Source organism: Capra hircus, chromosome 27, assembly GCF_001704415.2.
Source record: "Capra hircus breed San Clemente chromosome 27, ASM170441v1, whole genome shotgun sequence".
Taxonomy (NCBI): domain Eukaryota; kingdom Metazoa; phylum Chordata; class Mammalia; order Artiodactyla; family Bovidae; genus Capra; species Capra hircus.
Genome location: NC_030834.1, coordinates 23999610 through 24018333, shown reverse-complemented (window position 1 = coordinate 24018333; position 18724 = coordinate 23999610). Strand labels below are relative to the sequence as shown.

At 40.3% G+C, this 18724-nt stretch overlaps 1 protein-coding gene across 4 annotated transcripts in view; it reads right to left on the bottom strand.

Moving 5' to 3' along the window:
* TUSC3 (tumor suppressor candidate 3) overlaps positions 1-11980 on the bottom strand; it is a 240898-nt gene extending 228918 nt beyond the window's left edge. For 2 of the 4 annotated variants that reach the window (XM_018042012.1, XM_018042013.1), the window contains exon 1: positions 11635-11980. In XM_018042012.1, the coding sequence (XP_017897501.1) occupies positions 11635-11772 (138 nt within the window). In that variant the 5' untranslated portion in view covers positions 11773-11980. The remainder of the gene's footprint in view (positions 1-11634) is intronic. The other 2 variants (XM_018042014.1, XM_018042015.1) reach the window with 2 other exon arrangements.

The window sequence follows — 18724 nt, the reverse complement described above, 5'->3', positions numbered from 1 at the left end:
AAGAAAAGACAATGAGAAAGCAAATTATACAGCCACAGACTTTCAACTGAAGGCCAAAGAGAGGCGACAATTAAAATCAATAGCAAAAAAAAAAACCAGAGGTGACAGTGGCATTCCAACAATCTCTGCTATCCGTCATTCTGCTACAAAGCCACATGTAAAGTCAAGTTGCACAAGTCAAGGCTGATGAACTTCCAAAAAAGAAGGAAAGAAGAGTGACGTCAGCATCGTGTCAGCATAAGACGACCTTCATTTTATCATTCCCTCCCCTCAACAACAAAAATTCAGCACCCACTGAAAAATAAAAGTAACTCTGTAAGAGCTGAGGAATCCAGAAACCCAAACTGAGCTGACTGGTGGAGTACTATCTCTGTCAGAGCAAACCTTCAAAGTCTGGAAAAGGAGAGAATTTACTCACATATGCAGATATCAACGTAAGGAACCAAGGATCACAAAAATCAGGTAAACATGATACCACCAAAGGAGACTAATAATGCGTTGATAACAGATACTAAAAACGTGCAGATCTAAGAACTGTCAGACAAATTTCTTAAAGAATTTGATTGACCTACAAGCACATGCAGACAAATGAAATTAGGAACACAATGCTTCAACCAAACGAGAAGATCAACAACAAAAAAAAAGAAATAAAAAAACCAGAAATCCCAGAGTACAAAAATACAATACCTTATCAGAAGAATTCACTAGAGTTTCAAAACCAGACTCAATCACAGAAAAGAAAGAATCAGGACAACTGAAATCATCCAGTCAGAGAAACAAAAGACTGAAGAAAGCCTACAGGAATTATGGGACGCAATCAAAGGAACAATGCTTGCATTATAGGAATTCCAGAAGGGGAGGAGAAAGAAAAGGGGACAGAAAGTATATTTAATGCAACAACAGAAGAAAACCTGTAGAGGGAAACAGACCTCCAATTCTAAGACGTACAGAGCACACTAAATATGTTACACCCAAACAGGGCTTCCCAAGTGGCGCCGTGGTAAACAACCCAATTGCCAATGCAGGAGATGCAAGTTCGATCCCTGGGTCAGGAAGATCCCCTGATGTAGGAAATGGCAACCCATTCAGTACTCTTGCCGAGACAATTTCATGGACAGAGGAGCCTGGCAGGCCACAGCCCAGAGGTTTGCCAAGAGTTGTACACAACTGAGTGTGTACACGGACACAGACACACATACACAGGGCTATACTGAGACACTTATCAAATGCTGTAGGAAAAGTAACCATGATAAAATGGTTACTGCCAAATCTTGAATCATTTGAAGAAAGTAATGATGACATTCTCAACACCCAATTTAGTAGCAGAATCTGTCACATAAGAAAATATTCATGAAAAATTATGCACATCAAATGTCTTTAAAAGTTTCTTTTGAAATGCCAAATCAATATATGCAACTCATGAAAATTCACTTTGGAAACAAAACCAACCGCAGAACATCCTGGGAATTCAGTCACTAACATAAGCACCAAAGTTGGCAATTCATTAAGCACTTATGTTCCAGGCACTATGCTAAATACTTTGGAGGATTATCCCATGAAGGGTCACAACTCTGTAACAGGGACTAACAGACTATCTCTACTTTTCATATAAAGAAGTTGAAGCTTGGAGAGCTGAAGTAATTTGACCAAAGTAGCCTTACTAAGCATTTACCAAGTACAAGGCACTATGCCTGAATATGGAGGATAGAAATATAAAAATAAAACTACAACCCTTCTTCTCAAAGGGCTTCCAGAGTAAAAGGACAACAGACAACAGGCAATAATTCAGCCAAGAGCCATTCAGAAGCAGCACACGGACCATCGATGTGCGCACAGGGCGCATGCGTGTTCAGTCACTCCAGTCGTGTCCAGCTCTGAGACACTATACAACCCCATGGACTATCGCCCGCCAGGCTCCTCTGTGCATGGGATTCTCCAGACAAGAACACTGTCATGGGTTGCCATGCCCTCCTTCAGGGAATCTTTCCGCCCTAGAGATCAAGCCCGTGTCTCCTGCGTTGCAGGCAGATTCTTTATCCTCTGAGCCACCTGGGAAGCATATGGTAGGAATTCCTGATTCTAAATGGACAAGAAGGAGTAACCTGTTTAAGTTAACCCTAGAGAGAAGCATATACCAGTGGCGAGATCTAAAACAGGAGAGTTAGACAAAGCCTCACTCAGGAAAAGCACTCAACAGCGTGAGAAGAACATTGAGTCCATTTTACTGGCATTTAAAATAATACTCCTCCAAGACAGCATTGGTTAGAAAAGTCCCAGGGGACATCTTGGGCTGGGGTGAAGGAAGAGGTGGCAAAAAAGTCACAAGTGAGTAAAGGTTTGAAACCTAGTAAAATGTGACCTGATTTCGGACTCTGGCAAACAGATGTGTGAAGATGCTTTACTTAGTGTTAGAGATTGTAGGAGACACCACTTGGCAAAGAAAGATGGAATAGAAACTTTCATACTTTCTGAATTCATGTAGGTTACAGAGTTCTGTCTTTTGTGACTTTAGGCTCCCCTCAGCCTAAGTTCATTTATTTAAACAACTTGCTAAAGAAAATGATGGCCTAAGTTTATAAATTATGTTCTCAAAGGGGTCAACTCTGTATCATTAAAGTTCATAAAAGATCAGTTATGAAAAGAAAGACAAAATAATAGTGTAATCAAAATAAAAAAGAGGGGAGAGGCAGAAACATGGAAGGAGTAACTGAGCATGCGGATAGGGAAATACAACCCTAGTGGCAGGAAAACTCCTTTCTAGTCCCAGCTTTGTTATTTAGCCTGGAATCAGATTTTCGTGCTTTATCATTCTACAGTGCAGTGTTTAAACCCTCCTCGCCCCCCACACCTCCACACACACATCCAGTTACTATCCTCCTGATAATGTGGAGTCCGCGGGACATCAAAGCCCATGACTCAGGCAGCTCTCAGTAGGAAGCCAAGCTGAATCACAGGGCCATTATGATTCTGTTACACCTTAACTCAGTCACTCTTTCTCCCCATAAAGGCTTCAAAAGGGGGAAAAAAATGTACAGGAAACAAGCACAGGACATAGCAAAGCCACTCCACTTTCACGAGTGAGAAAAGTCTTTTATTCCCTTTGAAAGATTTCACTGTAAAAAAAAAAAAAATGAACCAATCAACACTGCACAAAACCAGCTCTTTGAGAAAGGTCCCTGTTTTTCTGCTTAATCGTAACTCAAACGTTAACTGAGTTTATTAAAATAAGATATTTTTTAAAAGAAAATATCTTCCTGAATTTTATTTCACATATGTTTAAGTTACATACCAACATATTACATATGCAGAAGCAAAAGAGATAAGTAATTTTTTTAAAACATTCACATAGAAAGCAGCATACAGCAAATATATTCAGGTATACTTACTCTCTTCTACTCTTCTTGGGCTAATAGCTTTAAAGGCACGTAACAAATTTACGCCTAATTTCTTTCCTACCATCTTTTGGACATAATTTTTGGAAAGAGAATTTCATTTTATACAATAAAAATGAAATTATTTCAATAAAAGGAACACATGAATATTCACTTCAAAGACAAACACAAACTTCTAATACTGACCACTGATATTCAAAGATTGACAATGACTATATATACTTAATGGTCCTTCACTAATATTTAATAACTAACTCATATAGCAAAGTAATTGTTAGGTGACTAAAACATAGTGTAGAAAGAGTTCTTTGGAGCAAGACTAAAAACTTACAAGTTGTACAGTCATGTATAAAATTCTTAATGCAAGATGACCTTCCTGAGTAGAATGCTTTCAAATACAAAAATCAGAAAATTCAATTTGAAATGTAAACAATAAGAAGGGCTTCCCAGGCACGCCAGTGGTAAAGAACCCATCTTTCAATGCAGGAGACATAAGAGAAGCTGCTTCAATTCCTCCAGAAAAGATCCCCTGGAAGAGGGCATGGCAACCCACTCCAGTATTTTTACCTGAAGAATCCTATGGACAGAAGAGCCTGGCAGGCTACAGTCCATAGGGTTGCAAAGAGTCAGACACAACTGAAGTGACTTAGCACAAACAATGAGAAAGCTTGTTAACTCAACAAGGAGTCCACAGTAGAGCAATTCCAAGGCTAGGTAAGCCATGCCATCAAGCACACCGGCTCTTCCCTCTTTTCAACTCTGCTGTCATGAACTTACTGGTTCTGACCGCAGGCTTGTATTTATGTGGTTCAAGACGAGCTCAGCAACTCAAGCATCACATCCTGATACACACATTCAAAGACAGGAAGAGAGAATTAACCCCACCCCAATCTTGGGTCCTTTATAAAGGAGGAGGAGGAAACTTCCAAAAACCCTACGTAATTGTATCATATGCTCACTCCTAAACCAACCATTAGAAAAGTACTGGATAATCGTGATAATCTTCGACGAATGAAAATGACTGCTTAGGGCTTGGGATAGTCCCAATTTCTATTACTCAAATCAAACCAAGGAATACTGTTAACAAAGACAAAGGTAAGGCAAACAAAACTGTCACGACCACCAAGACATTGTGAAGATTATAAACAATTTAAGTGAAATGCCTGGCATTACATCTTCTATCTACACTGACTTTTTTTCATTTCCTGATACAATTTAAGCCTTAATTCTGACTCCCAAGTTTGTTAAATTCACTAAATTACAGGAAGGCTTCTCATTCAATTTAATATTTAATATTAGTAAGCAGAGTTCACAATTTGTAATCAATTTTGTACCTTAAGTTTTACCCACAAAAATCCTATGAACTAACTTTCCAATGGTTTGCCTTTTTTCTGGGCAGAGAGGACACAATTTTTCCAAAAGTTGAGTCAAATCATGTTGATAACAATATTAAGCCACCTCTAAAAATACATATCTAAAATAAACAGACAACAGTTCCATTAAATAAAATCAATACCACAATTTACCTAACCTATAGTGTGGTATCCCCCTTTTCATTAAAGGTAGCTGAGCTCTCACAGTAGCATTCAGGGGAAAGAAACGTCCTTTTCCACTTTCAAACATCAAAATATTAATAGGTATCTTCACATAAGCAACCAAAAATGTAGTAACAGAAAAAAAATTTTTTAATGCAGTAACAAATATGTTAGAAAATACTTCCTTTCTTTCTTAACTTTTCTCAATTCATTAATGGCTTCAGGATGCTATGCTTCTAAGTTAGGACTTTTCATCACAGATTTGTGAAACATGCTGTAATATAAGCTCACTGTTGACGCTGACTTTTTTCTTTTTGACATTAAACCGAAGCAGACAACCAGGCAGGTAGGTAGACAGATACCTATTACTACAACAATAACAAAAAGATACTCTCTATTCTTCGTAATACTATTTTGAAGTTTTACAATTCAAACTAAGTCTTTCTGTGTTTTACATCTCTATGTGTAGAATTTTGCAAGATGCTCTCCTTAAATCTATGTAAAACTGCAAGAAATTATGTGAAGTCAGCCTTTATGTACAGCGTGCAAAACATAAGAGCTACCAGGATATATATATGGCAAGTGATTACTAAATTAGGTTAAAATGTGTTCCCCATAAAACAGCACTGTCAACAGCAATGAGAAAACAGATGGGCAGAGGCCAGGACAGTTTCCCCTTAGATATGCTCAATTAGAGAAGCAGCAGAAATCTGGCCAATAGATAGGAAAAAAAAAAAAAAAAAAAAACTAGAGAGATTAACATAAATACTACTTATTTGGTCCACACATGTACATGAGCACAACTACACACACGGACACACACACACACAGTGTTAAATGACAAATACACAACTGTTCATGACCTACCTGTCCTCTAGCAGGAGAAATGTTACTCTGACACTAGGCCCAAGGTAAATTTTCTGGTGGGACTGGATCATGTTGTTGTTCAGCTGCTCAGTTATGTCTCACTCTTTGCAACCCCACAGACCGCAGCACATCAGGCTTCCCTGTCCTTCATCATCTCCCAGAGTTTGCTCAAATCCATGTCCACTAAGTGGGTGATGTCATCCAACCATCTCATCCTCTGTCACCCCCTTCTCCTGCCTTCAACCTTTGCCAGCATCAGGGTCTTTTCCAATGAGTGGGCTCTTTACATGGTCTAATACACCAATAAAACCTGGAGGCTACTTAAGGTAGTCACAGCCATACTGATCACTCTTACATCCAAACTCACTGTTTAAGTCAAAAGAAAACATGTGCAAGTAAATGTGGACACCCCCCAAAAAAAAGTTAACAAACACCTGATGAATCTGTGGGTCAAGTTTCACGCTGCTGTCCGCTCTGTCACCGTGTCCTCCATGTGAAGAAAACACCTACAAGGGACTGAGCGTGCAGGTGCTGTGTCTATGCACAGAAAGCTATCCTGAAGCGCTCATTTTGACAAAGGTACGGTCCTTTACGTCAGCAGACAGGTCACAGGTTTCCACGTAACTTGCAAGCACAGGCACTGACTGACTTTGTTCTACAGTATCTTTTCAGGGATGTCTGTACAGCACACAACTTTACGACACGGGGTCCCTTCCAGAACACCCAGCAGCTCTGTTCACTTTCTACTTTAATGAAGATGCTGTCTTACTGTAGAGCTGAAAAGCCAGCTAAGTTTACTGCCCATTATGAAAGATCTGGTTCCACAAGCTCAAGGTTCTCTTCTGCTCCAAAATTTACATTCCTGCTGTCAGCTGGCCTGTGTCACCAGCACAAACGCTGATATTCTGGCAATTCTACCGCTGGAATAAACCGTCCAGCTGTGACCCAGGAGTCCTGTGCCTTCTGCCATTACCCATGAGACTGCAGCAGGCAAAACATTCACCGTCACTGACAAGCAGTTTTGGCCATTTGACAGTAAGACCTGTCATTTCCAATTACTCTTCAAGGAGTTACCGTACACAAAATCTAATCTACACGACACAACAATCTGACATCACCATGACTGCTGTACATGTGGATACATATCAATGTATAATTACTACATTTCTTAAAGTTGTACTCATATGTTTACAAGCTATTTCTTCCACCTAAGTTCTCTGCTTAAAGGTAAAATCGAAATCCACTGCTTGGTTTCATCCTTTCCTTACCATTTGCTAAGACAGTAAAGTATTAAGTAACTGGATACTGGATACATACATCTTAGTGTAGAATGTGCTTACAGAAGTTATCTCAGAGGCAACTAATACTGTTAGTTCTCTTAAAAAATATGAGTCACTCAATGTTTCATATTGCATGTTCATTGTTATCTACATGTTCTAGCCTGTTAGCTAATCATTTGCTTTGCAGAAAGTATAATATATATTATAGTTGTCCTTCAGTATCTGATGGAAAGACCCTGATGCTGGGAAAGATTGAGGGCAGGAGAAGGGAACGACAGAGCATGAGATGGTTGGATGGCATCACCAACTCGATGGACATGAGTTTGAGCAAACTCTGGGAGTTGGTGATGGACAGGGAAGCCTGGCGTGTGGCAGTCCAAGGGGTGGCAAAGAGAAACGACTGAGCAACTGAACTGAACTGATCTGATGGAAATTAGTTCCAGGATCCAGCAGATACCAAAATCTGAAACTACTCAAGCTCTTTACCCTACCAAATGGTGGGGGGACAGCTGGCCCTTTGTGTCTGCAGATACAGGATCCACTGACATGGAGAGCTGACGGCAGCTACTTTTGATGGTGGCAAAGTCACTAAGTCCAATGGAAATCATTACAGAATTTGAGCTCTTTTTATACTATTAGAAGAAGTCATACAGACTGAAACAATTCTAAATGAAGCTGATTAAACAATGTAAGAAACAGAGAAACTGTCAAAATAATGGAAACCCATGAGACACCAGAAATGCAAATGATATTAAGAAACTAAAGTCTCCTGCAAATCCATACCACTTAACGTGAGGATTTAAAAATCAATTAACAAGACTGTATTCAATGTAACTAAGGAAATGGACTATAAAAACCTCTAGTCGATTTTCTTTCCCTGTTCACTTATTTCTCTTGACTATATTCTTAAATAAAAAACATAGGAAAGCTAACTATATTTAGCGAGTGAAAATGTCTTCGCAAACAAATAAGTATATACAAATATAGACAGACACACACATAGCCATATCACCAATTGTTCCATGATATAAAAACCTCCTTTTGGGAAGTTCTCAAACAATGTAAGAGTTTGGAATTCCCAGTGTTTCAAAACAAAATAAGTAATTTATTCCATAAACCATAATTTAGTTATTACAAAGTCAGTTAACTTAGCAAAAAAATTTTACGTATTTTAGGATTTCATTATGTCTATCCTCTTTCATTTAAATCAGGACACATAATTACAGCACCCAAATTAGTGATCATTTGTTATGTGCACTGTACTAAACACTTTAAATTTAGTCTTATTTAATCCCAACAACACTGAAATGTAGGTATTATGTCTGTATTTTTAAGAAACATAACTAAAATTCAGGAAGTTAAGTGATTTAAGATATTCTATTTCAAATAATTAGACCGGGTATGAATTGTAACCACACCACCAGTTCTATTAAAAAACCTACAATGGTAACTATTACTGTCATAAATGTGACTTCCTTAAAAGCATCCAGTGTCCAGTTTCTGATTCCAGGTTCAACTGGAGGTTTCCATTTGGATTCCCCAGCACAAAAGAAAACACCATCCATGCCAAGTCAGATGTTCTGGCACTTATGTTTGTAGTATTTATTGTAGTAAATTAAGTTCCAACTGTTATATTTCTCTGGTTCAATGGTGTCAAATCTCATACTGGGCATCAGGTTCTAATCTAAGCAAAAAACAAGCCAACCAACCACATATGGTCAAAACAACACTGTAATAGTCCTAGAAAAATAAAAACACTTGAGACTAATCACTTTTCAGTATTTCCAATAAAGAATGTTTTTCTCTCAGTATTTGAAGAGACCATAGTTTGTTTTTTTTTTTAATTGAAGGATAATTGCTTTATAGAATTTTGTTTTCTGTCAAACCTCAACATGAATCAGCCATAGGTATACATATGTCCCTTCCCTCTTGAACCCCCTTCCTGTCTCCCTCCCCATCCCACTCCTCTAGGTTGATACAGAGCCCCTGATTTGAGTTCCCTGAGGCATACAGCACATTCCCGTTGGCTATCTACTTTACATATGGTAATGTAAGTTTCCATGTTACTCTTTCCATACATTTCACCCTCTCCTCCCCTCTCCCCATATCCATAAGTCCGTTCTCAGTGTCTGTTTCTCCATTGCTGCCCTGTAAATAAATTCGGTACCATCTCTCTAGATTCCATATATATGCATTAGTATATGATATTTATCTCTTTCAGACTTACTTCACTCTGTGTAACAGGCTCTAGGGTAATCCACCTCACTAGAACTGACTCAAAGTTGCTCCTTTTTATGGCTGAGTAATACTCCACTGTGTCTATGTACCACAACTTCTTTATCCATTCCTCTGTCAATGGACATCTAGGTTGCTTCCATGTTGTAGCTTTGTAAATAGTGCTGCAATGAACACTGAGGTACATGTGTCTTTTTAATTTCGGTTTCCTCGGGGTATATGCATGCCTAGGAGTGCAACTGGTTGGTCATATGGTGGTTTTATTCCTAGCTTTTTTAAAGAAATCTCCATACTGTCTTCCCTAGTGGCTGTATCAATTTACATTCCCACCAACAGTGCAAAAGGGTTCCCTTTTCTCCAGACCCTCACCAGCATTTATTGTTTGTAGACTTTGATGGTGGACATTCTGACCGATGTGAGGTGATATCTCATTGTAGTTTTAATTTGCATTTCTCTAATGAGCAATATTAAGCATCTTTTCATGTATTTGTTAGCCATCTGTATGTCTTCTTTGGAGAAATGTCTGTTTAGGACCATAATTTTGTAACTGAGCATCAGAAAGAGAACTAGACTATGTTTCAGAAATATGCATGCTCATTGCTGTTTCCTTCTCCAGGGGATCTTCCCAACCCAGGGATAGAACCCAGGTCTCCCACATTGCAGGCAGACTCTTTACTGACTGAGCCACCAGGGAAGCCACTTATACTAAATTAATGCTTGTTGTCACATGTTAAAGTAGTCATACTTAGAGATGCTAAGATGCTTTTTTGAAGATGTACACTTTTCAGACTTCTTTGGGGGCTTTTTTTCCCTTTCAAGTGCAAGTAACCATAGTCACAGAAGTCTATCTAGGAGACGAATCATAAGAATTTTCCTGGAGTTCCTCATCGTTTTAATTGCCCTCTGCTCTGGTAATTCACACAAAAACTACTTTTCAAAATCTCCTCCTTTTCTCAAGAAAAACTATGAAATCTAAAACTCTAAGAATGTATATAAATACCAAGTGGTAAGAGGGGGGAAATCATTGTATTTGTAAATACAGTCTCAAGAGCGGTTCTTCACCAAAAATCTTACCAGAACTCCACCAAGAATTTCGCTAAGGCCTATTTTCATGTTAAAATTTAAAAAGTTAAAGGAAGAAAATATTTTAATCCAAAATTGTTTCAAGCAAAGAGTAAAGAGAACCAGAATTATTGTGTGCGTGAGGATGTTTTCTCACGCTCTCAACCCAGTTATCAAGAAAGTTGCGGTAACATTTGAAACCAGAATTAGTGCCAGGTGTATGTAAATAAAACTTCACCGGGAAAAACCATTTTGAAAAAACCTCATTAATATGAGGAGATGCTCTCAGTAAAACGACGTACAATTAGAAACCTTACTCACATTTCCTAATTTTTTTTTCTAATCCTTATAGATCGAGCATCCAAGGTAAAAGTTATCCAAGGACAACTGAAATTCACAAACAACTCGACAGTTACTTTAAATACGGTCAGTTACTTCAATCCTCGCCCTCGTCAAAGCTGTGCGTGTGTGCTGTGTTCCTCAGTCCTGTCGCCACGCCACGACTGAAGCCCACCAGGCACCTCCGTCCATGGGATTTCCCAAGCAAGCTTCTGGAGTGAATCGCCATTTCCTCCTCCAGAGAATCTTCCCGACCCAGGGATCGAACCGAGCCTCCTCTGGCTCCTGCACTGACAGGCGAATTCTTTACCACTGAGCCACCAGAGAAGCCCCTCATCAAAGTTATTAGAGGGCTAAGACTGAGGTCAGGTGATCTGAATTTCACAAACAAATGTGTGCAACCTAAATAACGTGAGATTACTGGCACAATTATACCGTGATTTTAACCTAAGGAAAAATACACGGCTTTACAAAGGTTTAATAAAACACAGAATAACTTTAAACACAGTCTCAATATGCTCTGTTGCCTCCTAAACGGATAACGAAGGGCGCAGGATAAGGAACACAAGGAACAAACCGTTCCTTCGATGCAAGCTTCAAATACTCCTAAACGGTATTTTCACATCCAACACACCCCTTTTTACTGACTAAGGGGCCCCGAACCTTAGCCGTCAACTAAGGGTCAAAAGCGCGCCGTGACCGCAGAGCGAGGGGCTTGGCGTTGTTTTCTGAGGAAGGACATGGCAACCCCACTTTTGAAACTGCGGGGCTCAAAGGACATGCGCAAAGGCCTACCCGCAGACTCCGCCAGCACCCCCAAAATCAGCCATCGCCCACGCCCCGCGGCCCATCTGCCTAGCAACGCGGCTCGCCCACTCGGACCCGCCCCGGCCCGCCCAGGAATGCCCACGGGATTCGCCCTACCTCCTTTTTCTTCTGTCCTCCGCCGAGCTGGATGCACAGGAGCAGCAGGAGGAGGAGGAAGGGAAAGCTCCCGGTGGGGAGATACCGCGGCCGCCGCCCCGCCTGCCTCCGGCGTGAAGGAGCGCCCCTGGCACCCATCGCCGCAGGGCAGTGTCTCCTCCACGCGCGGTAACCGTGCGCGCCCAGCTCCTACCGGCGCCCTATACCTGCCAGGCCAGCCTCCGGGAGCCCCCTGCCCGTGCCCCCGTGGATGCCTACGGCCTCGCCGGGCAGTGGGAAACCAGCGGAGGACGCTGAGGAGAAAACTGACGGCGCATCCGGTTCACCGGGAGAGGAGACCTGGAAAGACCCGGGATGGGGCAGGAAGTGGGCGTGGCCAGGGGGCCTCGGCGAGCCGCGCTGCGCGGCGCACGCAGCCCGCGACTTGCGGGAGACCCGCGCGGCGGCGGAGGGCGTGGTCCTCTGTGCTGGCTCGCCGATCGGAACCCGAGGCTGACCTGCCGCTGAAAGCAGCACCTGCTCCCGGCGAGGTGCAAGGGTCCTGTTTATCCAACGCTCTACCTGGAACCAGAGACATACATAAAAAAATTGCTTTCTTCGGTGATAGAGAAGATCTCTGAGGAATTAGTAAGGATCTGGTCCTTCTAGCTCATGGCAACCCTCGGATCTCCTTGGGACGTTTTTACTCAAAAATAGTTCAGAGAACTGAATGATACTGAGATCAGAGTATTCTATAACAGTATCTATTCCTGCTTGTTGTGAACATAGTTTCTTAGCACGTAACATGAACAAAAATTTAAAGTAAGAACAAGTGATGCTGCATATTATCTCCTAGCAATGATTATTTATCCACAGGTACATAAACTAATTTTTAAATGCTTTATCTTTACAAGTAATGTTTTCTCGATACAGTTTTGCTTTTCATGTTTATTAGTTTTCTCAAATTCATCATACATGTTATTTTGATAAATTGGGTACTACTAATAACTAATGATAACAGTACAAAACATAAATTTTAATATAGCCTTATGGTCACAGAAGTTTGTTTAAATAAAATTTCAATGTATACAACTCTTTTTGCAGAGAAGAATGACTTTCCAGCATAAAAAAAAAATCATTAAAAGACTTCCAAGCATAAAAAAAGGTATATTAGGATAAAATTCTATCAGATTATACTGCCTCTGGGAGAGTAAATGGATTCAACCACCTTGAAGAACTGTTTGGCAGTATCTGCTAAAGATAAATACACCTAACCAAGATCCCAAAGTTCCACATGAGCATATGTTCACTGAGTGACGTGTACAAATTTGGATAGCTGCTTTATTCAAAAAAGGCCCAAGCTGCAAAGAGACCAAATATCCATCAACAGTAAAATAGAGAAATAATTTGTGATACAGTAACACCATATAACAGTAGAAACAAACTAATGACATTTATGCATATTAATATATGGAATGAATTTTACAACATAAAGATCCACACACAAAAGTAATATATTAGGGTTTGTAGAAATAAAGATCAAGATCAACCAGATGAAAATAGGCAAAGGCTGCTTATTCGGTGATTGCAACATCAAGTGACTCAGCTGACATCACTTGAGCTTGTGCACAGACTCAAAGGCAGGCAGAAGAGTAGGAAACAGCAGTGGAAAGAGAGGAAGGCTTCAGGTGTGCTGTGATTGGAGGTTGTAGACATGACAAAAGCTATAGGTGAGCTAACTAGAAAGGGGAACTCCTTATGTGACTGCTTAGGAATGTGTATTTGACTTTCCATAATTAGTCTTAAGTTGGAGGCATGGCCAAAAATTAGGGAGACTGTCAGGTATTAATCAAGTACTGGCCATTTGGGATCAATTGTTAGAGAAGTCATGGTTTGTTCTTGAAAAGTGAAAGTCACTCAGTCATGTCCAGCTCTTTGCAAAGCCATGAACTATACAGTCCATGGAATTCTCCAGGCCAGAATACTGGAGTGGGTAGCCTTTCGTTTCTCCAGGGGATCTTCCCAAGCCAGAGATCTAACTCAGGTCTGCCACAGTGCAGGTGAATTCTTTACCAGCTGAGCCACAAGGGAAGGCCATTAACAAACAATAAAATGTTAACTTCCCTAGTGGTCCAGAGGCTAACACTCTGTGCTCCCAATGCAGGGGGCTTGGGTTTGATCCCTGGTCAGAGAACAAGATCCCACATGCTGCAACTAAAACCTGGACAGCCAAATAAATAAATATACATTTTAAAAAGAGGTGGTCCAGAGGCTAAGACTCTGTGCTCCCAATGTAGGGGGCTTCATGCTTCAGTTTGACCACTGGTCAGGAAACTAGATCCCACATGCTGCAACTAAGATCCTGGATACTGCCACTAAAGCCTGGACAGAAAGTACATAAATACACATTTTAGAAAGAGATCTAATAGTTCAGTTACTCAGTCATGTCCGACTCTTTGCGACCCCATGGAATGCAGCACACCAGGCTTATTTGTCCTCACCAACCCCTGAAGCTTGCTCAAAGTCATGTCCATCGAGTCGGTGATGCCATCAAACCATCTCATCCTCTGATGTCCCCTTCTCTCCTCACCTTCAGTCTTTCCCAGCATCAGGGACTTTTCCAGTGAGTCAGTTCTTTGCATCAGGTGGCCAAAGTATTGGAGTTTCAGCTTCAGCATCAGTCCTTCCAATGAATATTCAAGACTGATTTCCTTTAGGATGGACTGGTTGGATCTCCTTGCAGTCCAAGGGACTCTCAGGAGTCTTCTCCAACACCACAATTCAAAAGCATCACTTCTTCAGCACTCAGCTTTCTTTATGATCCAACTCTCAAATCCATACATAACTACTGGAAAAACCATAGCTTTGACTAGACGGACCTTTGTTGGCAAAGTAGTGTCTCTACTTTTTAATATATTGTCTTTTTAATATGTTGTCTAGATTGGTCAGGGGCTTCCCTGGTGGCTCAGAGGCTAAAGCGTCTGCCTCCAGTGAGGGAGACACAGCTTCAATCCCCGGGTCAGGAAGATCCCCTGGAGAAGGAAATGGTCACCCACTCCAGTATTCTTGTCTGGAGAATCCTATGGAGAGAGGAGCCTGGCAGGCTACAGTCCACGGGGTCGCAGAGGGTCAGACAGGATTGCTGGGAGAAATATCAATAACCTCAGATATGCAGATGACACCACCCTTATGGCAGAAAGCGAAGAGGAATTAAAAAGCCTCTTTATGAAAGTGAGAGAGAGTGAAAAGTTTGGCTTAAAGCTCAACATTCAGAAAACGAAGATCATGGCATCTGGTCCCATCGCTTCATGGGAAATAGATGGGGAAATAGTGGAAACAGTGTCAGACTGTATTTTGGGGGGCTCCAAAATCACTTCAGATGGTGACTGCAGCCATGAAATTAAAAGATGCTTACTCCTTGGAAGAAAAGTTATGACCAATCTAGATAGCATATTCAAAAGCAGAGACATTACTTTGCCAACAAAGATCCGTCTAGTCAAGGCTATGGTTTTTCCAGTGGTCATGTATGGATGGGAGAGTTGGACTATGAAGAAGGCTGAGCACCGAAGAATTGATGCTTTTGAACTGCAGTGTTGGAGAAGACTCTTGAGAGTCCCTTGGATTGCAAGGAGATCCAACAAGTCCATTCTGAAGGAGATCAGCCCTGGGATTTCTTTGGAAGGAATGAGGCTAAAGCTGAAACTCCAGTACTTTGGCCACCTCATGCGAAGAGTTGACTCATTGGAAAAGACTTTGATGCTGGGAGGGATTGGGGGCAGGAGGAGAAGGGGACGACAGAGGATGAGATGGCTGGATGGCATCACTGACTCGATAGATGTGAGTCTAAGTGAACTCCAGGAGTTGGTGATGGATAGGGAGCCCTGACGTGCTGCAATTCATGGGATTGCAAAGAGTTGGACACGACTGAGTGACTGAACTGAACTGAACTGAACTGAATCTTGATTCCAGCTTGTGCTTCAACCAACCTGGCATTTCGCATGATATACTCTGCATGTAAGTTAAATGAGCAGCGTGATAATATACAGCCTTCTCGTACTCCTTTCCCAATTTTGAACCAGTCTGTTGTTCCATGTCCAGTTCTAATTGTTGCTTCCTGACCTGCATACAGATTTCTCAGGAGGCAGGTAAGGTGGTCTGGTATTCCCATCTCTTGAAGAATTTTCCACATTTTGTTGTGATCCACACAGTCAAAGACTTTGCTGTAGTCAATAAAGCAAGAGTAGATGTTTTCCTGGAACTCTCTTGTTTTTTTGATGATCCAACAGATTTTGGCAATTTGATCTCTAGTTCCTCTGCCTTTTCTAAATCCAACATGAACATCTGGAAGTTCACGGTTCATATACTGTTGAAGCGTGCCTTGGAGAATTTTGAGCACTACTTTGCTAGCGTGTGGGAGAGTGGAATTGTGTGGTAGTTTGAACCTTTTTTGGTGTTGCCTTTCTTTGGGATTGGAATGAAAACTGAACTTTTTCAGTCCAGTGGCCACTGCTGAGTCTTCCAAATTTGCTGGCATATTGAGTACAGGATTTTTTCACAGCATCATCTTTTAGGATTTGAAATAGCTCAACTTGAATTCCATCACTTCCACTAGCTTTGCTCCTAATGACACTCCTAAGACCCACTTGACTTTGTGTTCCAGGATGTGTGATTTTGGTGAGTGATCACACCATTGTGGTTCTCTGGGTCATTAAGATCTCTTTTGTATAGTTCTTCTGTGTAGTGTTGCCACGTCTTCTTAATATCTTCTGCTCTATTAGGTTCATACCATTTCTGTCTTTTTGTGCCCATCTTTGCATGAAAAGTTCTCTTGGTATCACTAATTGTCTTGAAGAGACCTCTAGTCTTTCCCATTCTATTGTTTTCCTCTAATCCTTTGTATTGTGAGGAAGGCTTTATGTCTCCATGCTTCTCTTTGGAACTCTGCATTCGAATGGGTATATCTTTCCTTTTCTTCTTTGCCTTTAGCTTCTCTTCTTCTCTCAGCTATTTGTAAGGTTGTTTCCTCAAACAACCATTTGTCATTTTGCATTTCTTTTTCTTAGGCATGGTCTTGATCACTGCCTCCTGCACAATGTCATGAACCTCCATCCATAGTTCTTCAGGTACTCTATCAGATCTAATCCCTTGAATGTATTTGTCACTTCCACTGTAAAAGTGTAAGGGATTTGATTTAGGTCATACCTGAATGGGTATGGTTTTCCTACCATGGTTTTCCCTACTTTCTTCCATTTAAGTCTGAATTTGGCAATAAGGAGTTCATGATCTTAGCCACAGTCAGCTCCCAGTCTTGTTTTTTCTGACTGTATAGAGCTTCTCCATATTTAGCTGCAAAGAATATAATCAATCTAATTTCAGTATTCACCAGCTGGTGATATCCATGTGTAGAGTCTTCTCTTATGTTGTTGGAAGAGGGTCTTTGCTATGACCAGTGCGTTCTCTTGGCAAAACTCAGTTAGCCTTTGCCCTGCTTCGTTTTGTACTCCAAGGCCAAATTTGCCTGTTACTCTAGAAATCTCTTGTCTTCCTACTTTTGCATTCTAGTCCCCTATAATGAAAAGGACATCTTTTGGGGGTGTTAATTCAAGAAGGTCTTGTAAATTCATAGAACTGTTCAACTTGAGCTTCTTCAGCATTACCGATTGGGGCATAGATTTGGATTACTGTGATAAGCTTCCATAAGCCTCTTATCCTTCTCCCTCAGAGGGCAGACAGAATGAAAAGCATAATCACAGAAAACTAATCAAACTATCACATGGACCACAGCCTTGTCTAACTCAATGAAACTGTGAGCCATGCCTGGTAGCGCCACCCAAGACAGACAGGTCATTGTGGAAAATTCTGACAAATGTGGTCCACTGGAGAAGGGAATGGCAAACCACTTCAGTATTCTTGCCATGAGAACCCCATGAATAGTATGAAGAGGCAAAAAAAGATATGACAGTGAAAGATTTGACATGTAGCAACTGTTAAATATACAGCACAATAGTTATTAGGACTAAGCAGTCTAGTCCAACTTAAAGCAACCTGCTTTATTGGGTTATGATAGATAAGGGGTTGGTTTCCTGAGCAAGCTGCTGCAGGTTGTGGATCCAACCTCTATTTTTATATATGATCTGGCCTTTGTTGGTTATTATATTTATTATCACAGATTAGAAGTCAGGATAGTGAAAGAGGTCCCAAGAGAAAACTTCATGATGCTAAAAATATTCTATGACCTATTTTTTGATCTGAATGCTGCTCATTATATGAATAGATGCTCTTCATAAAAATCTATTGACCAGAAACTTATGATGTATTTATGTGTATTATATCTCAATACAAAAGTTACTTTTTAATAAAGAATTTTATGAAAAACATATATTTAAAATCCCTTGGAGGCAACAGGCTGAAAATACAAGTTCAGAATGATAAAAATGTGATATAAACTATTCAACTATTAAAAAGAAGAGCTCCTTTTTGTTTGTTAATTTTTAATGGATAATGATGACCATTATTTCTATACTTTAAAAATATTTAAAAGAATGCTGTGACTTTTATTTTTTAGATGTCAGTATTTAAAACTTGTGGGAAATGGTTTTTTTGCAACTATTTAAACTTAGTATGAAAATGTTTAGGTATTTGCTTTAAAATGCACAAAAGAAAATCTGGTCTTCCGTATTTAGAGAGATGTTATCAAAGCATTTTTGAAGACTAAATTCTGGACATTCCTGCCTCTGTCACTGTTGCATCCTTCTGCAATGATAACATTGTCTATGTTACTTGCCCTTCAAAATCTTGCCCATCTTTCCATGAACAACTCAGATATCACCTCTTTGTGATTCCTGATTCCTAGCCAGCAGTAGTCAGTGTCCTTTTGCTTCCATAGATATTTGTAAGTTGCTTATATAAAAACACATATTTAGCATTTGACATAGTTGTCAGAAAATACAAGATATACATTAATATTAATTATGTCATAATTAACTAAGAATAAAAAAATTATAGTCTTGTCAAAACACTAAAATAAACAATTATGATTACTGGGATCTTAACTGTTCTTTCAAAATAAGCAATCTTTTAAAAAATGATTTGAAAAGACGAAAAAAAGTGT